General features: G+C 41.6%; 1 protein-coding gene across 1 annotated transcript in view; it reads right to left on the bottom strand.

The window, feature by feature from the left end:
* Window positions 1–465: 465 nt before the first annotated feature.
* The window catches only part of MUC13 (mucin 13, cell surface associated), a 28,142-nt gene continuing 11,002 nt past the window's right edge, over window positions 466–17,605 (bottom strand). The window contains exons 4-12 of the mRNA XM_087711708.1: window positions 17,301–17,407; window positions 15,195–15,253; window positions 12,280–12,467; window positions 9,970–10,107; window positions 8,410–8,524; window positions 7,563–7,600; window positions 5,463–5,550; window positions 2,715–2,949; window positions 466–713 (exon numbers count right to left, since the gene is read on the bottom strand). Of these exons, the coding sequence (XP_087567834.1) occupies window positions 687–713; window positions 2,715–2,949; window positions 5,463–5,550; window positions 7,563–7,600; window positions 8,410–8,524; window positions 9,970–10,107; window positions 12,280–12,467; window positions 15,195–15,253; window positions 17,301–17,407 (995 nt within the window). The 3' untranslated portion in view covers window positions 466–686. The remainder of the gene's footprint in view (window positions 714–2,714; window positions 2,950–5,462; window positions 5,551–7,562; window positions 7,601–8,409; window positions 8,525–9,969; window positions 10,108–12,279; window positions 12,468–15,194; window positions 15,254–17,300; window positions 17,408–17,605) is intronic.

Raw genomic sequence — 17,605 nt, 5'->3', positions numbered from 1 at the left:
TGTGTGTGTGTGTGTGTGTGTGTGTGTGTGTGTGTGAAGGGTGGGCATGGCCAGCTCGACATCACTCATGTTGGGGCACCTGTGGCAACCCAAGCTCTCTGCCAGAGAAAATGGCCTCCCGAGCTCCGTTTTCAGCTGTGACGGCCCCCTGCAACCCTCTGCCAAAGAAAATGGAACTCGAGCTCCGTTTCTGCTGGAAGAGGCACCATGGGCACCTCTTTTAACAAAAACAGAGAACCGGTTCGCTCTCTGTTTGAAGGCAGCACTACCCGTTCGGGAGAATGTGCAACAGCCAGCTGGCCAATGCGTATGCAGCCACAGGAATGTGGGAAAGGAGCCAGTGAGGCCATGCATCCCATGTGAGACGGCCTGTGCGCCATTTCCAGCATTTGTTCCATAGATTCGCCAACATGGACATAGGTGATAGAAGTCATGCTAAAACCATGACAATTTAGAAGGTTGCAGCAATTTCCCTCCCACTCATTAAAGGAAGACAGGAAGTAGAGCTGAAGTTCCATCAAACCAGCAGATCTAGAGTCGAATATCATAGATAGCTGTAAGTCCTTCTGAGATGTTTGCTCTCTTAGTGGAAAAGTGATTGGAGAATTCAGAAGCATTGTGTGTTGATTCCATGGCACGGCCCATGTTGACAGACGTTCTTATTTTTCCTTGCTCTTCAGCTGGACTCAGTATTTGGAAGGCATTTCTAGCCACTGATTATTTAGAAATGAACAATAAAACAAGGGAAATATAATTTAGGTAAGAGAACATGTGCCAGCCTTTTAAAATTATTATTACTACTACAAACTCTTGACTCCCCAGCCCCCAAAAATCATATATCTTAGTCCTTTGAAAATAATTCACTAAACTGAATTATCAGACTCTTCCAGACAAATAAATTTTAGACAGAATTATGCAAAATTATATGCAATGTTATTTAAAAACTACTTTATCATCCAAATTTCACAATCCAGTGCTGCTGGTTCTCTAAATTTCAGGAATAAATATTCCCTGTCAAGACTAGCTATAGCTCCTGAGGAAGTATTCTAATAGAGTTACCTATTTTTGCAAAGAAAAAGGAAAACTCAGAGCTGATTTCAGGACCCGCATTGAACAAGTAAGCAGCCCTGGACAAAAATTTACATTTTGATTTAATTTAGTTGTATCACAATTAAAATAATGAGGTTAATTTAAAATAAAACTATTATGGTGGTCATGGATTCCTATGATTAACAAGGGGGTTGGACTAGAGCAGTGCATGATGGTTTTAACATGTGTGTACTTCAAACTCCCAGAATTCCTCAGCCAAATGGTTGTGACAGGATCTTCATGGGTTTTTTTTTTCTTCAAGTTATATATTCAATGATTCTAGCAATAAATAGTCCCCCGTTGTTTAATTACAATTCCTATTTGTAGATTTGTGGGATGAGAACTAAGTCCTCCTGCAGGCCAAAGGTCTCAGGCTGTGCATCTCTGCAATACAATAAGTCAACCAGAAAATTTGCAGTACAAGGAAATCAGACATTTAGCATCTAGGACCATGATGGCAAACCTATGGCACGGATGCCACAGGTGGCGCATAAAGCCATATTTGCCGGCCCGGCAGCCCTCAGCAGCCCTCAACTCTGGTGCGCACGTGCACCAGCCAGCTCATTTTCAGTCTTCTGGAGGGCCAGAGGAAGCCATTTTCACCCTCCCCAAGCTTCAGGAAAACCTCCGGAGACTAGAGAGGATGAAAAACAAGCCCAACTGTCCAACTAGAAGTCTGGGAAAGCCTCCGGAGCCTGGAGAGGGTGAAAATCCCCCACACGCATGGGGGTCACTCACGCATGCACGGTGGGGGGTTCCTCTCATGCATGCACAGGTGGGGGTAGCTTGTGCATGCGCAGGTGGATGGGCACACAATTTTGGCACACTTTAGAAATCAACATCTCGGATGTTGATTTCCAGGTACAGCTAGTGTCCCTGTTCCAGGCATTCAGAGAAGTTTCAGGATGCTTTCTAGTCACTGAGCACAAAATAAATCCAAAGTGAGGGTTTTTAGTTACTGCTCAGAATCTGGGGATTGCCCTGTCAGTGGTAGCTCAACAGAGCAAGGACACAAGCATGACACAAACAGAACGTGCAGGGAGAATGGCCAAAGTGGCTATCTTCTAAAATAAACATACTTTCCATTTATTGGAAAGGTTGGAATCTGTGTTATCTCACCATGCAGATTTTCATATCACTGCAAAGATAGGAACCAGACTTTTTGAAAATTCTGCCTGTCTGAGAAAAAAAAAATTGAAGCCACCCACCAAGATTTTGAAGAGCCAAATTTAAAAAAGTTTTTGCACTCTGCAGAAGTCCCAAAAACGGCCTGTTTTTCGTCCAAAAAAAGAGCATGCATAGTCTTTAGGAGGCTTATAGATTGCGTCTGGGATCTGGGGGGAGGCACAAACGAGCAAAAAAACAATCTGTTTTTACTCATTTCTGCCCTCCCCAGCCCCCAGAAGCACTCTGGAAGCCTTCTAAAGGCTATGCACAGCCATTTTGGTGAAGGGGGGCGGGGTTTCAGGAGGCCAAAAATGCTGTATTCAGTGTATAAGACGCACCCAGATTTTTACCCTCTTTTGTGAGGGAAAAAGGTGCGTCTTATACTTCAAAAATACAGTATATGTTCATTTTATTTCAGCCACATTAATGTTTAAAGTTCACTGGAAACAGCCACTCACGTTATCATTGCTATGTTCTTGCTCAGGAAAGTAGCCTCTATTTGCAGCTCCTCCTTCATAGAAATTGGTTGGGTTCTCAGCAGTGGCTCTGCTCCATTGTGCCCCATTCGTAGCTCGGATTCTAGGGAAGATTATCCCACTTTCAGCTAAGTTTGTGGCAGGAGGATCTCCAAAAGGATTGTCCAGGGTTGAATACTCATTGCTTATCAATTCTCGATGTTTAGGGTCCTGTTTTCTTTTATATAAAAAGAAAGGGTGATCACAATGACATTCAAAATCTGTCTTCACTTTTTGTGCTGATCTTGGCTTTATCTTCTTAACAAAGGCCCCAGGAGTTTTGTGACAAGAGGCGACAAAGCTAACCATTCATATCAATTTGACTTTACAAATATGTGCCCTGTAAAAGGACATTTAGGGTTTCAATCATGTTAGTAAAGGAAATTTCATAAACCCAAGTCGTCATGTTAGTTCTGATCATTTTTGATTGCCATTTTAAACTCATTTTCAAACTCTGCAATATTCTTTTTGAGTCAAGGTCACCAGATTCCTAAGTTCATTAAGATGCTAGTTGGTACAATAGTATCATTGATTATTTCATTATTATTTCTCTTCATATCAGCCTTGAAGTACACAAGACATTTCTATGATAAAAGGAAAACACACTTAAGCTCTTTTTACTCTAAATAATGAGGGGGACCTTTCCTAATGATCCCCAGTTTGAAACTCACTTTTTCACAACCGCTCTGCACTCCCTTACAGAGCCTTGCCTACCACAGTCTAGTTTCTATTCAATCACCAGAAGTTTTAGCGTGTCTGTGGTTACAAATGTTTGTGGCAATGCACTTCAGTGTATGCTGTTGAACTTAACTTGCCATTTTGATGCTCATTCTCTTTCAATTTGGACAATCCTTTTGTTTCTCTTTGTTATCCTTTTTTGTCTGTAGACACTCTTGCAATTGAATGCGGTTGGCAAATCTGGCAACTTTACTGCTCAGCTCTAACTCCTTTTCTGAACAATTGAGAAGGATTAGTCCCAATTAAGAGTCCTGGAAGAGCCCTCTGGTTTCATCCTTTCCATGGAAGAAATGACTGTTTTTAATCTGCTTTTTAAATTTTTCATCAGTAACCGTTCAATAGAAAAAAGTCTTTTCTTATCCCACGATTACTGTACTGTACAACTGGGAATGTTGGAAAGAGTAATTTGACAACTAGTGGAAACTCGGGGAAAATTCTAAAATGCTAGCTATAACCATGGTGGGATTCAGCCAGTTTGTACCACTTTGAGAGAACCGGTTGTTAAGTTTCTGAGCAGTTTGGTGAACTGGTTGTTGGAAGAAATCATTAGGGCAGAGAACCGGTTGTTAAATTATTTGAATCCCACCACTGGCTATAACTAATTTTGCATGTTTTCTATATTTTATGCCAGGGGTCTCCAAACTTGGCAACTTTAAGGCTTGTGGACTTCAATTCCCAGAAGTCTTGGCTGGCTGAGGAATCCTGGCAGTTGAAGTCCTACAAGTCTTAAAATTGTCAAGTTTAGAGAGCCTTGTTTTATGTGATAGTTTCTTTGTGTAATACTTTAATCCAAGTGGACAATGAACACCTCTCCCATTTTTGTGACTCATGAACACTTCTTCGCAAGTGTCCCACTAAAGCAGGTCCTGAAATGGTTACTTTGAGTGTCACAATATTTTGTTCCTTTTCACAGTAAGGCTTAAAATCGGTGTGTTAAGGTTATTTTGATCTTAATATTGACTATTGCTTAATTTGTTTGAAAGGACCTGGGTGTCTCCCATGCATATGTAACAAGAGTAAGATACAGGTAGTCCTTGACATGCGACCGCAATTGAGCCCCAGATTTCCTCCGCTAAGTGACGCAGTTAAATGAATTGTGTCCCATTTTACCACTATTTTGCCACAGTAGTTAAAATAAATCACTGCAGTTCTTAAGTGAATCATATGGTCACTAAATGAATCTGGCTTCCTCCATTAATTTTGCTGGTCAGAAGCCGGCTGGGAAGATTACAAATGGTGATCACGTGACCCCAGGACAGTACAACTGTCATAAGTACATGCCAGTTGCAAAGCACCCAAATTTTGATCATAGGATCATGGGGTGCGACAACAGTCATAAGTGTAAAAAACAGTCATAATTCACTTTTTAAAAATAACTTTGGATGGTCACTAAATGAATGATGGTAAGTTGAGGACTACCTGTATTCACACTAAAGCTGAAGCTGTGACAAGATTGATATACACATTTAATCAATTGGTCCATTCATGCATCACCTAAAGCAGAGGTCAGCAATCTGTGGCTCTGGAGCCGCATGTGGCACTGGAGCTGCATGTGACTCTTTCATCCCTCTGTTGCGGCTCCCTGTCACTCAAAATATGTGTCACAACCACCACATGTGTGATACCTGCCGGCATGCAATTTATTGAGCTTTTTGACCCCCGGTAGGCCAGCCATGGATAAATCCAAGAAAAGTTTCAGAAGAAAACAGAATGTTTAATTCAACTACATATGCTAGTTCTGTGGCTGCTCAAGAAATAGTCAGGCATGGGAAGGGTATTGTTGCTCCCTGTGTTTTCTTTTCTGTGGGAAACGGGTCCAAATGGCTCTTTGAGTGTTTAAGATTTCTGACCCCTGACCTTTGATCTCCAAATTAAACTATGAAATTCAAACTTATCTCATGTCACAATTTTTTTAATGGCATCTGTTCATACACCCCCAAAAGTCATTTGTACCTGACTAAGACGTAAGTTGTAACACCAATTAAAGCCACCAGAAGAACGCCGCAGAAGGTAGATATTCCTATGATGATGGCCATGTAACCTGAGAAGAGATTTCAAAATTACCATGGATATCATGTCTTTTATGAGGTCCTCTACATACCCTTATTTTGCATGGTTGCAAATAAAAGGAGAATAGAATTTAATTTTCCCTGTCACCTACAGGGCTATTATATCTTGTTTTGTTTTTTTCTAAACTGTCCCCTATTATCTATTTCTTTTTTTAGTTATCCTTGTTTTCATTCTAGATTGTCTCTGTATAGAGAGGTTTTTTACTTTGGATGGAATAGGGAAAAAGTATCAGAGATTCCTCTATGTTTATCAAATTACATCTTGACAGGGAGACAATGAAGGGTGATTGATTGCTTGATTTCATCTGAATTGATTTAATAGCTGCCAGTGGTGAGTTTCACATTTTGTTACCACTGGTTTGCTGTGCATGCACCTGGCCTTCCACGCATGTTCTTTGCTCGCACACGTGCCTTCTGCGCATTCACCCAGCCTCAAAAACATGCCTAAATAGGAACAAAGAGCTGGGGCGGATGGGCGGGGGCGGGCCTACCCACGATTTCCACTACCAGTTCATGTGAACTGGTCCAAACTGGTTGAATACCACCTCTTGCTCCTCATCCCTAGGAATTTTTGGTTCTTCTTTTTCTTTTGGAAAAAGTGAATGGGAAAGAAATGAAGAAATAAATCATCTCTTGGGATACAATATAAGTGGGGGGGGGACCACCACGATTTGAAGACGAATGGAAGGAGAAGGAAATTCAAATATTTTATCATGCTGATAGGCATAAACCTAGATATCTTCATAGAAAGATTTCCTGGAGGCCTTATTTAATTAGCAAGTAGTAGCTTCTTGGGGATCAGGGAGTTTTGGGGGAGAAAGAAAGCAAGAGCCATGGGAGGGTAGGAATTTAATTGAAAGTGAACCAAATGTAAAGTGGGGAAAAGCAGAGCCTTGTGTTAAAGTGTAAAGTGTGAGTGCCAAATTCTGCCACCGAACCTGACGACATACAATTAACTGTGTTCTATAATATAATTTTTATAACATACATTCACCATGCTGAAGTGAAATAATATTCTATTTATTTCAAAATAACACTTCCTGTCCCCAACTCTGTGAGGGAAACAAGGAATTTTAAAACAAAATTAAAACAAGAAATAAACAAATATTTATCCCGGGGGGGGGGGTTGTTTTGTGGAAAGAGCTTCCGTGTTATGATCATCTTAGGAAACACAAAATACATTATTACATTTTAGTAGCAGGATTCTTTTTTGGAAAGCTTAGAATATCCCAAGTCCCTGTGCTAAATTTCAGCTGTGGCAATTGGGTATGTTCAAAGAATTTATTTGGTCCTGAGCAAATCATAAATGGTGACTACTTCTTTGAAGTTCTTCATAATATATATTTATGTGGCATTGCAACAAAGATGTTCTACAAAAATACTTGAAATGGTACAGTGCAGAGGTGGGTTGCTCCCGGTTCGGCCCGGATCGGGGGAACTGGTAGTAGCGGTGGCAGGAGGCTCCACCCACCCTCCCAGACTCTTCTGCGCATGCACAGAAGTGCCATGTACACAGGAACGTGTGTGGGAGCATGCGCGGGAGCGCACCTGAACCAGTAGTTGAAAAATTGGCAACCCACCTCAGGTACAGTGCAACATAGAGGTGTCCACAGAAGCTTGCTGCTTTCATTAGAAAGATAAGAAGCAGTAATATTGTGCTGCAAGGTGTGTGCCTCTTTTGTACATGAATATGGCATCACAAGGCTCCTCTTGTGCACTCCCCTAAACTCACATCCATTGCAAATGATGCTTATGGCAAATATAATCTTAAAAATGGCAGTTTTCAGTGTGGATCTGGTCCAGAAATGGTTCTATATGTATGTCTGTACTGTGTGTGATATTTCTCCTTATGTTTTCTCAAATAATAGAAGTTGCATTTCTGGGCTTTTTTGATACAATTTATATTATAGATGGTCTACCATATACATTTCCTCCCAGAAATAGTTTCCAGTTTTAAATAAAACATTCTCCTTGTAATACATACTGTCTTGGCAGTCTTCTCCAGAAAACCCAATGCCGCACCTAAAAGTAAACACAAAGTATCATTGTGAGTGATCGAATAAAATATACCAATGATGTACCAAGATTCCTCCTGTGCAGATAGCCCTTGACTTACAACTGGTTATTTTGTGACCACTCACAAGTTCTGATGGACCCTTACATAGGTACTTGGGGCTCAGAATCCACAGCTGCCCATCCCTGTGGTCACACCATGCCATTTACAACCCCCACTTTCACGTAACCAACTGTTACAAAAAGTGTTGTAAAATTGGATCAGACATGTGGGTGCTTTGAGTTATGAGCATCGGGACATACAGTGGAAATTCCAGGCTCCATTATGGTTGTAAGTCAAGGACTACCTGTAGAACGATCGTTTTATTTACAGTGGGAGAACATATTGTGTGTAACTTAGGAGCACTATGTTTTTTATATCTTAGATGAGCTTCTTTTTTTTCTTATAATGCATATTATTATCATGATATGATTAAACTGGCTCCCCACATCTCTCTATGCAGCTAATGTCTGCTTAGGAAAGACTTAAGACCACAAATCATCCCATGCAATCATATCAGTTTGGCACAGCAATCAAACTCTGGTCAGTACAAGAGGCAGCAGATAGCCAACCTTGGTCATTCTTGGGGAACAAAGAAGGCTAAAACTTTCTCTCACCTGGAGGCCAAAAGGGGAATAAAACAAAAGGAAGTCAGGGGGAAAGGGCAACAACAAACTGCTTCCATTTTGTTTTTACAAAAACAACATGGGCAGGTCCACCCATTCACAGAAATGAAGATAACATTGGAGGAGGGCAGCTTTCTTAATCACGTACTTACGCTTTACATTCTCCATCCTTTTCCTTGAAATTTGGCAGACATTGGCAACCAGGGATGAGATTTGCTTTTATGAGACAGAATCTATTGTTTTCTGCAGAACAGCTTTGGTTACAAACTGCACTCGGGAGGGGAGGAAGAGATAATAATTTAGGATTATTACTTAGGATTGACTGAAGATAGGTCATATCAAAGCGAGGCAATGGCAGTCCAGTGGTTCCTTTCAATATTTAGATCCAGCCCCCAGAGGCTCCATTTTGGCCTGGAACAGGCCGGGGAGACCCCCGGATGCTCCATTTCAGCCTGGAACAGGGCAAGGGAGGCCTGCAGGTGGCTGAATGGAGCATTGAAGGGCCAGAGTCGTCCCTCGGAAATTCCATTTCGGCCAGCAACCTGTCAGGCAAGGCCTGTGGAGACTCAAACGGAACTGTAGAGGGGTGCTTGTGGCTGATAGGCTGGAGAGGAGACTGCTTGCTAGACCTTCACAAGGTAAGTGACCCGGCTCGGCAGGTTGTGGGGGGAAAGCAATTGTGGGGAGCATGAGGTATTTCAGTGGGTTGGGGCGGCCTTGGTTGGTCTTCAGCAGGTGGCCTTATCATTACAAGACACACACACCCCATGGCCTTCCCCACCCTGAAATACCACATGTGCACTAAACGAGCCTTGCATTTGATTAGCAAATGCATGGGCGAAAGGAGGGAGGGATCGCATTCAAGGTATGAGATTCACTTCCACGAATCCTTGGGTTATGAATGGAATGGGCAGGTTCCATTCCATTTGTAACTCAAGGACTACCTGTATGCACCCTTTGAGCATACGTTGCATAAATGAACTGAGTGGAGATTCACTGATGATATTCTTACTTCAAATCATTTCATAAATTAGAACTTTCTTCGGTTAGATGTATTTCTTAGAACCTAATTTTAAATGTACTTTCTCAAGCATTTCTCAGAAATAAGAAGTACTGGGCTCTGTGGGAACTATACGTATGTAGACAACTCCCAGGTTCCCAGAGTTACAGCGGGAAGCTCCAAAATTTAGGATTCCATTTGTGACTCTTAGTATTTTATTAATGGCTTACTCTAAAATAATTCTTATGTCCCAGTGCGAGGGGACTTACAGATTGAGGCGAGACATTTTGTAAAAGCTAACAGTGTTTATTTCTAACAATTAAAGCTAATTGTGAGCGCTAGTTTAACAGCTGGTGCGGCTTCTTGGCTAACAGGAGCAGCGGCTGTCAGCACTTTTGACAGCTCCTTATATATTAGCGCCAGTTTTGCTTCAGCCAATCAGGGCTCAGCGGCTCTGCATCAGGCACGGACCAGAGTGTAGCCTGGATGCAGCAATAATGTTTCTTACATGCAACATACATGCATATATGTGTGCGCGTGCACCTACAGAGTGAATTCAGTAACTGGTATCATCTTAATTTTTAAAAAATTAGATATGCCCTCTGGCTATAAAAGGTTATGGATTCCCAAAATCATATTTAATAAGAAACTCTGGTTTGTGCTAGACAGCTAACCACAGATTTATCTCAGAAAATTGCCTTCAAAGTCTTACCTCGACAAGCTTTGTCTTCTGAGTTCACCTTATCCAGGCCATTTATACATTCACATTTTGGAATACCACCGTCAACATCCGTGCAGTTTGTAGTGTTTTTATCACAATTGAAAAATTGTATATCACAACCTGATATACCTAATAAAAAGTAGAACAGTGTGGATAAGTAGCTGGAGAGGAAGCAATACAGTGGAACCTCGGGTCATGACCGTAACCCATTCCAGGGCTTCGGTCGGCACCCAATTTGGTTGTGACGGGAAGCAAGACTGACTGCACATGCACACATACCCACACACACAAAATGCTGAAGGGAAAATTGCTACAGCAGGGGAAATCACTGAGGCTGTGATTGCCACCCAAGTATATGTTCTCGACCAGAGTGAAAAATTTAGCGGATTTTTTGGTCTGGACCCGATTTGGTCATGGTCAGAAGCGATCATTACCCAAGGTTCCACTGTACATCTCTCAATAGTAGACATTCAAGGACTTCTACTCAGTGGTAGAGTCCATGATTCTGCGTGGAGAAGGCCTCAGGTTCTGTCCCTGGCATCTCCAGATATGGCTGGAAAAATAATAAAATCTTAGGAAATTGGTGCCAGTGAGTGTGACTGGATTGTAACAGGATTTGGGTTCAGTTTCTAATGACACAAGGGGAGGTTTTTGGAAGGAATGTGTTTTTTCTCTCTATGTCTTTTGAAATTAATAGTAATGTCATTGCCTGGGAAATTTGATTATTTAAAATGCCAGCAGGTTGCAAATGAATGTCTCAAAATCTGATACAGTGGTTAAATATTGAAATATATAAATTCCTATTGAGTTGTGATCCTTAGACACACACTCCTGTACAGCCAAGTAGTAATGATTAAGTTATACAGTGGTATTTATTTTATTTAAATAAATAAAAGCCTCACGAATGCAGACTTTAAGTCATACATTTCCAGGTCTTTGAACTGTAATTCTTCCAAACCTGTAACTGTGGAAATCTCAAAGAGGCTTTTTTCAAGAGGCAACTGGACTTTCTTGTTTTCCTTTGAAGACATCTCACTTCTCATCCAAGAAGCTTCTTCAACTCTGACTGGATGGTGGGGAATTGACGGATTTATACTCCTTTCAGACATATTCTTGCAGTATAAATCCTTCCATTCCCCACCATCCAGTAAGAACTGAAGAAGCTTCTTGGATTAGAAGTGAGATGTCTTCAAAGAAAAATAAGAAAGTCCAATTGTTTCTTGAAAAAAAAACATATCTTTGGGATAACCATGATCTGGATGACTGATAATCTCCATACACACATATCTGTGGAAGCTTATTGCTTCCATTCTAGACATTGTATCTACCTGATATGGTGACTGATCTCTATTTCATTAATAATTATACCAATTGACCTCTGACTTTTGCCTAACCCTAACCCGCAACAATTCAGTTACATCTGCTACCTGTTTTAAGCAAGAACCAGGAAATGCAGCAATGTGCAATATTAAAAAAACCTAATCTGCATCACACTCACTCAATAGATAGAGCTGGATATAAATTACATTAAGATGTCATTGTTTATCTTTGTTTTGTTGAACATAGTTTGGCGTACGTACACACACACACACAGCCCAAGCCATAATTTACACACCACAATGATCTGGATTCGCATTTCATGTGAAACCAAAAATATGTTATGGCTTAGCTTGATGTGTGAAGCAACCTTTGAATTTGGAGGGGGGAGGGAAGTAAAGGAGTTATGCCAGCTGACTACTGCTTTTTAGTGCCCTACCTAGTAGATAAAAGAACTGAACTTAGATGATCCCAAGCTAAGTTGTGCTAAGTCATCTGAAGATGTATAGGTGCAGTCAGTTGATTGTGGTTATGTGATTTAGTTGTTAAAATAATGGCCTAAACCTGTATATAACAGAATAACAGAGTAACGTAATTGGAAGGGAAGGGAGGGCTTCTAATCCAATCCCTTGCTCAACCAGAATGTCTAAAGGCTAGCCATTCTATTGATTAATTGTTCTGTCAGGACATTTCTCCTTAGTTCTAGGTGGCTTCTTTCTTTGATTAGTTGCTTCTTGTCCTGCCTTCAGGTGTTTTGAAGAATAGGTGACTCCCCTCTTCTTTGGGGCATATGAACCAAGTGATAGTCTGATTGGTCAGAATAACTCTCTTCAAAGTAAAAATATCTGTGACTGGTTGGTTGACATGTCAGCTGGAGATAGTGACATGTGTAATCCCACACATTTGGAGAGTCAGCAACTTGGGGAATCTATAATAGTTTTAAATGGACTGGATTGAATCAACCTTTTAATTATATATACATACCTTTAAATGATATGATATTGAATTCATCCAAAAAGGTAGAACTATTTACAGCTTCTTGCCATTGGTTAACTGTCATATTTGCCTTTTCATCAAATGTAGTGATGAGCGTAACTTTAGTCTGATTTGTAACTGTAGTTCCATTTTTGTTTTCTACCTTATTCACGCTTTCTGAAGTTTCTGGAGATAATCTGAAAAAGTAATTTCACAAGGGCACTTGTATGTTAAGAAAGTTGGCTATGGATTCCAGTGACGTGCGGTGACCTTCATGGCCAGTGAAGCAAGCGTGGTGGCGGGGGAGGAATGGGCTGGGTGGGCTGGCTGGGTGGGGAGGGGGGAGCCCTTTAAAGCCCTGCTGCCGCGCCTTCCCAGCAAGACTTCCTTTCGGCTCGCGGTTTCCCTTGCCTGCCTTAACCAAAGCTTGGCGTCCTGCCTCTGCTTTCGCGCTCTCCCTCTCTCAGCTGTGCAGCAGCTTCGGCAGCAGCTCTCAGCCTACGACAGCAACATCGCGCAGGCTGTGGAAGGAGAAGGAGGAGGAGGAGGGAACCAAGAGAGGCGTTTAACGGGTGTGCGCCCCACAGCCAGGACCGTCATTGCCCCTCAAGCCGCGTTTCTTCCTGCAAAGCCCTTTGGGCATCAGGCGGAGCTCTTGGATTGCCCGAAGGGCTTTGCAGGAAGAAACGCGGCTTGAGGGGTAATGACGGTCCTGGCTGTGGGGTGCACACCCGTTAAATGCCTCTCTTGGTTCCCTCCTCCTCCTCCTTCTCCTTCCACAGCCTGCGTGATGTTGCTGCCGTAGGCCGAGAGCTGCCGCCGAAGCTGCTGCACAGCTGAGAGAGGGAGAGCGCGAAAGCAGAGGCAGGGCGCCAAGCTTTGGTTAAGGCAGGCAAGGGAAACCGCGAGCCGAAAGGAAGTCTTGCTGGGAAGGCGCGGCAGCAGGGCTTTAAAGGGCTCCCCCCTCCCCAGCCAGCCAGCCCACCCAGCCCATTCCTCCCCCGTCACCACTGTGTCCAACAGGCCAGGCGTCTCACGTTTATGGCGGGCATAAACGCGAAACACCTGGCCTGTTGGGACACAGCGGCGAGAACGTCCCTGCCACCTCCGCGCTCCGCCGCCTCGCCCCCCCTGCCTCCTCCGACCCCACCGCTGTGAAGAAAGAAAAACACACATACACAGACACACCTCACAATAAAAAAATTACAAATTAAATTACAATAAATTTGAATCCCCCCCCTCCCTCCATCCGATCCACCTTTTCCAGCTGTGGAAACTCTCTCAACTCTCGTCTTGTCCGCCCAATGTAAGCGTGCTTAACGTAAGTGTGCTCCTAAGGCATGATTCGCTGCTCCCCGATCAGGAGGCGGGAGAATCAGTGCCTCTTTTGCATATGAAAGTGTTCGCTTGTTAACTCCGCCTTAACTTTTAAAAGGCGAACAATTCCTTAGGCAAAAGAGGCCACGAGTTCTCTGGCCTCCTCCCATAGTTAACACTGAGAGCAGACACCAAGCCACTGTGACTTTGAATCTGGTAGCAACCACCCTGGCTTTAATTATTTAAAAAAAATTATTTAAAATTCTTTCTTTTCCCTTAGGAGACTGGTGAGGCCCCGCCTCCCCTGCCTCTAGTGACTGCACGTCCCTGTTGGATTCCAGTATTTTAAGTTTATTATGGTTAAAACCAAAGCAGCCATTACAAAGAAAATCTGCAAACTTTGGCACCCAACCAGAAAGAGCTGAGTTGCAAAGGGAAATAAAGATGGAACAGAATAGCAGACTTGGAAATGACCTTAGAGGTCTTCTAGTCCAGCCTCCTGCTAAAGCTGGAGACTATTTATAAGACATATTTATAAAATATAACTGAAGGGAGGCTTTCAAACCAAGACTAATAACGATTGGGATGCTAACTGAGAATACAAATTGATTGGAGCTTTGGAAGGAATATCCGGAGAAATGACAGGCTGCAACTCTTTACAGAGATCTTTTACAGGTAGTCCTCATTTACTGGCCACTTGTTCAGTGACCATTCAAGTTCTCTTAGCTCTGAATAATGAGACTTACGGCCAGCCCTTTGCAGCTATTGCACTATTGCTGCAGTAATGTGATCTCAATTCGGCAACCAATGCAGAGTTCCAGTGGCAAAGTAGCACCACATGATTACCATTTGCAACCTTCCCAGCCAGCTCCTGGCAAGCAAAGTCAATGGGGAAACTGGCAGAAAATCTTAAGTCACAGTCGCATGATTCCCTTAACAAGGAAACTGGAACTGACAAACTGCTACCCTGAGTCAGGCACAGTCATGTTGTATTTCACTTTACAACTCCATCCCTTACTGATGGAGATGCCAGTCCTAATTCCAGTGGGTAAGTCAGCACTACTTGTCCTTAAGAATTCAGCTTTTTTACACACACACACACACACACACACACACACACACACACACAGTATTAATATATATATAGTATACATATCAACAAAGCCATCACATTTACTTCACGCTAAGAATGCATACACACAGACAGACACACACAGAGAATATGTATTAAAATGTATAAGGTATACATATCAACAAAGATGCCAAGAATGTATCGGTGGTGAAATTCAACATTTTAAACTACCAGTTCTGTGAGTGTGGCTTGATGGGTGTGGTTTGGTGGGCATGGCAGGGGAAGGATACTGTAAAATCTCCATTCCCTCCCCACTCCAGGGGAAGGTTACTGCAAAATCCTGATCAGCTGGGATTTTGGAGGCAAAGAATAGATGGGGGCAGGGCCAGTCAGAGGTTGTATCTACCGGTTGTCCAAACTACTCAAAATTTCCACTACTGGTTCTCCAGAACTGGTCAGAACCTGCTGAATACCACCTCTGGAATATGTATTAAAATGTATAAGGTATACATATCAACAAAGCCGTCACACTTACTTCACGATACGAATGCTTACGCTTATGTTCTGAGACTCCACTTTAAATGTCTGTTGAAACTGTAAAAGTTTAAAACAACACAAGTAAGAATCAAACTGAAAATCGGGATTTATTTTTAAAAAATGAATGGGGATGGGAACACCTCAACAGATACAGATACAAAGGTGAATTACAGTACTTTAACAAAGGAGATGTGTATAAACATGGATATGAGTTTGGATGCAACACTTAAACTAAAACAAGGTTTAACATTAAGAGGAAAAGTTACCCTCTAGAGAGGAGTTCTGCTCTGTTGTAGTCCTGCCACAGCTTCTCATGATGTTCAAATCTAGCCAAACCAGGATTACTGGACCTAACTTTAAACTATGACTTGTGCAATTGGTTTAGTTCTACTATCCATATTTAAGAGTAACCATAGTCTAAGATTTGGACATAAGATGTTTCGGATTGCCTTTGCAATTCTTCCAAAGCATTAGAGGAGAGAGAAAGCATGGAGGCCAAAGCTAATACAAGCAGTCCTCAACTTACAACAGTTACAAAGTTAAAAAGGCACTGAAAAATGTGACTTATGACTGTTTTTCACACTTACGACAGTTACAGCATCCCCTTGGTCACACGATCAAAATTCAGACATTGGGCAACTGATTCATATTTATGACAGTTGCAGTGTCCCAGGGTTATGTGACCACCTTTTACAATCTTCTGACCACTAAACTCAATGGGGAAGCCAGATTCACTTAACAACTATGGCAAGAAAGGTCATAAAATGGGGAAAACACACTTAACAAATGTTTCACTTAACGACCTAAATTTTGGGCTCAATTGTGGTCATAAATCAAAGACTACCTGTAAGATGTTGTCTGCATAACACTAGAATTTAGTCTGGCAAAACTGGATTATTCCAAGATATAAAACAATTGATCTAAAAGAATAATCCATTTTAAAATGTTTCCAACTAAAATATGTGAATAGATAGACAGATAGAGATAGATGGATGATGAGAGAGGGAGGGAGGCAGGCAGGCAGGGATGGATGGATGGATAGATAGATAGACAGATGATAGATAGATGATAGAGAGAGTGAGAGAGAGATGAGAGAGAGAGAGAGAGAGAGAGAGAGACAGACAGACAGATAGACAGACAGACAGACAAACAGACATGGAGGCATTTTCACAAAGCTCTGAATTGGTCCTCTTCTGAATAATTTTTATACCAGGTCTAGCTTCTCTGGCATGAAGTAATAGTAATATTTCTGGAGGTTTTCCTTTTCACATAGATCAGTCCATTATCTAGCTCTAGATAATTGCTTGCTTTAACTGCATTCTAAAATGTTTGAAAACTATTTATATTATACAGAAATGTATTATTACTTTACAAATTTAATATGTGTTATTTTTATATTATAACAATGTTTATATCAGTTTTTGAATGTTGTATGTTTTACGTATTCAGGCACTGAGGAGAGGTTCAATCAACAGTCTTTATTATTATTAACAGGACACTTCAGAACGCGAAGAAGAACAGAACAATGCCCGCCTGACAGCTATTTATACTGACAGCTGTCAGGCGGGGAACCAATCGGGTGGCTGCATTCCTCCTGCCAGCCGGCAGCCGCGCCAGAGCCAATTGGATCTTCTTTCGGCTCTGGCTGCGGCTGTCGGCTGATTCCGGCCGGACTCAACAGTATGTGTTAAATAAACTTTTGATGATATGGGATCAATCTCAAGTGTTTAATATCATAGGAAAGCTAAATATCAATTAATCAAGATGTTAAAATGGCAACTCTGAGTATAATGAATATGACAAACGCCATAATCAGAACATTTTTTCCTCTGTATTATTCAGAGGTAGCTATGAATGGGCGCAAGATAGATAGATGGATGGATGGATGGATGGATGGATGGATGGATGGATGGATGGATGGATGGATAGATGATAGATAGATGATAGATAATTAGATAGATAGATAGATAGATAGATAGATAGAGCGATAGATTGATAGAGATAGAAATAGAGATAGACAGACAGACAGACAGACACACACACACACACACTGTATCTGCATCTATATTGAGAGTAAAAGAGAAGTCAGAAAAAGTAAACTTACAAAAGTTGTGAGATTATCATATAATATTTCATAACTTTCACTTCTTGTGTTTTCTATAGACTCATTATATGGGATCCGCAGAATCATCTCTCCTGGGAATACTTTCCCTGAAATTACAGTAGGAATTACAGATAGCTATACAATATCAGGACAATCAGATGCTAAAAGTAAAGAAATCATTATATAACCATATGCTTTGTTTTTCCCAGCAGTGGACAAGAAATGGAAAAAAGCAAAATGTACAAATTCAGGTCTTCTGAGATTCCCTAGAAACAACATTGGGTTGCTAGAGTTCAAATTAGGAT

This window comes from Thamnophis sirtalis, unplaced genomic scaffold (assembly GCF_051295495.1).
Source record: "Thamnophis sirtalis isolate CommonGarterSnake01/CBP01778 unplaced genomic scaffold, rThaSir2_p1.2 scaffold_1, whole genome shotgun sequence".
Taxonomy (NCBI): domain Eukaryota; kingdom Metazoa; phylum Chordata; class Lepidosauria; order Squamata; family Natricidae; genus Thamnophis; species Thamnophis sirtalis.
Note: the sequence above shows the minus strand (reverse complement) of the source record. Positions and strands in the feature narration are given on the sequence as shown.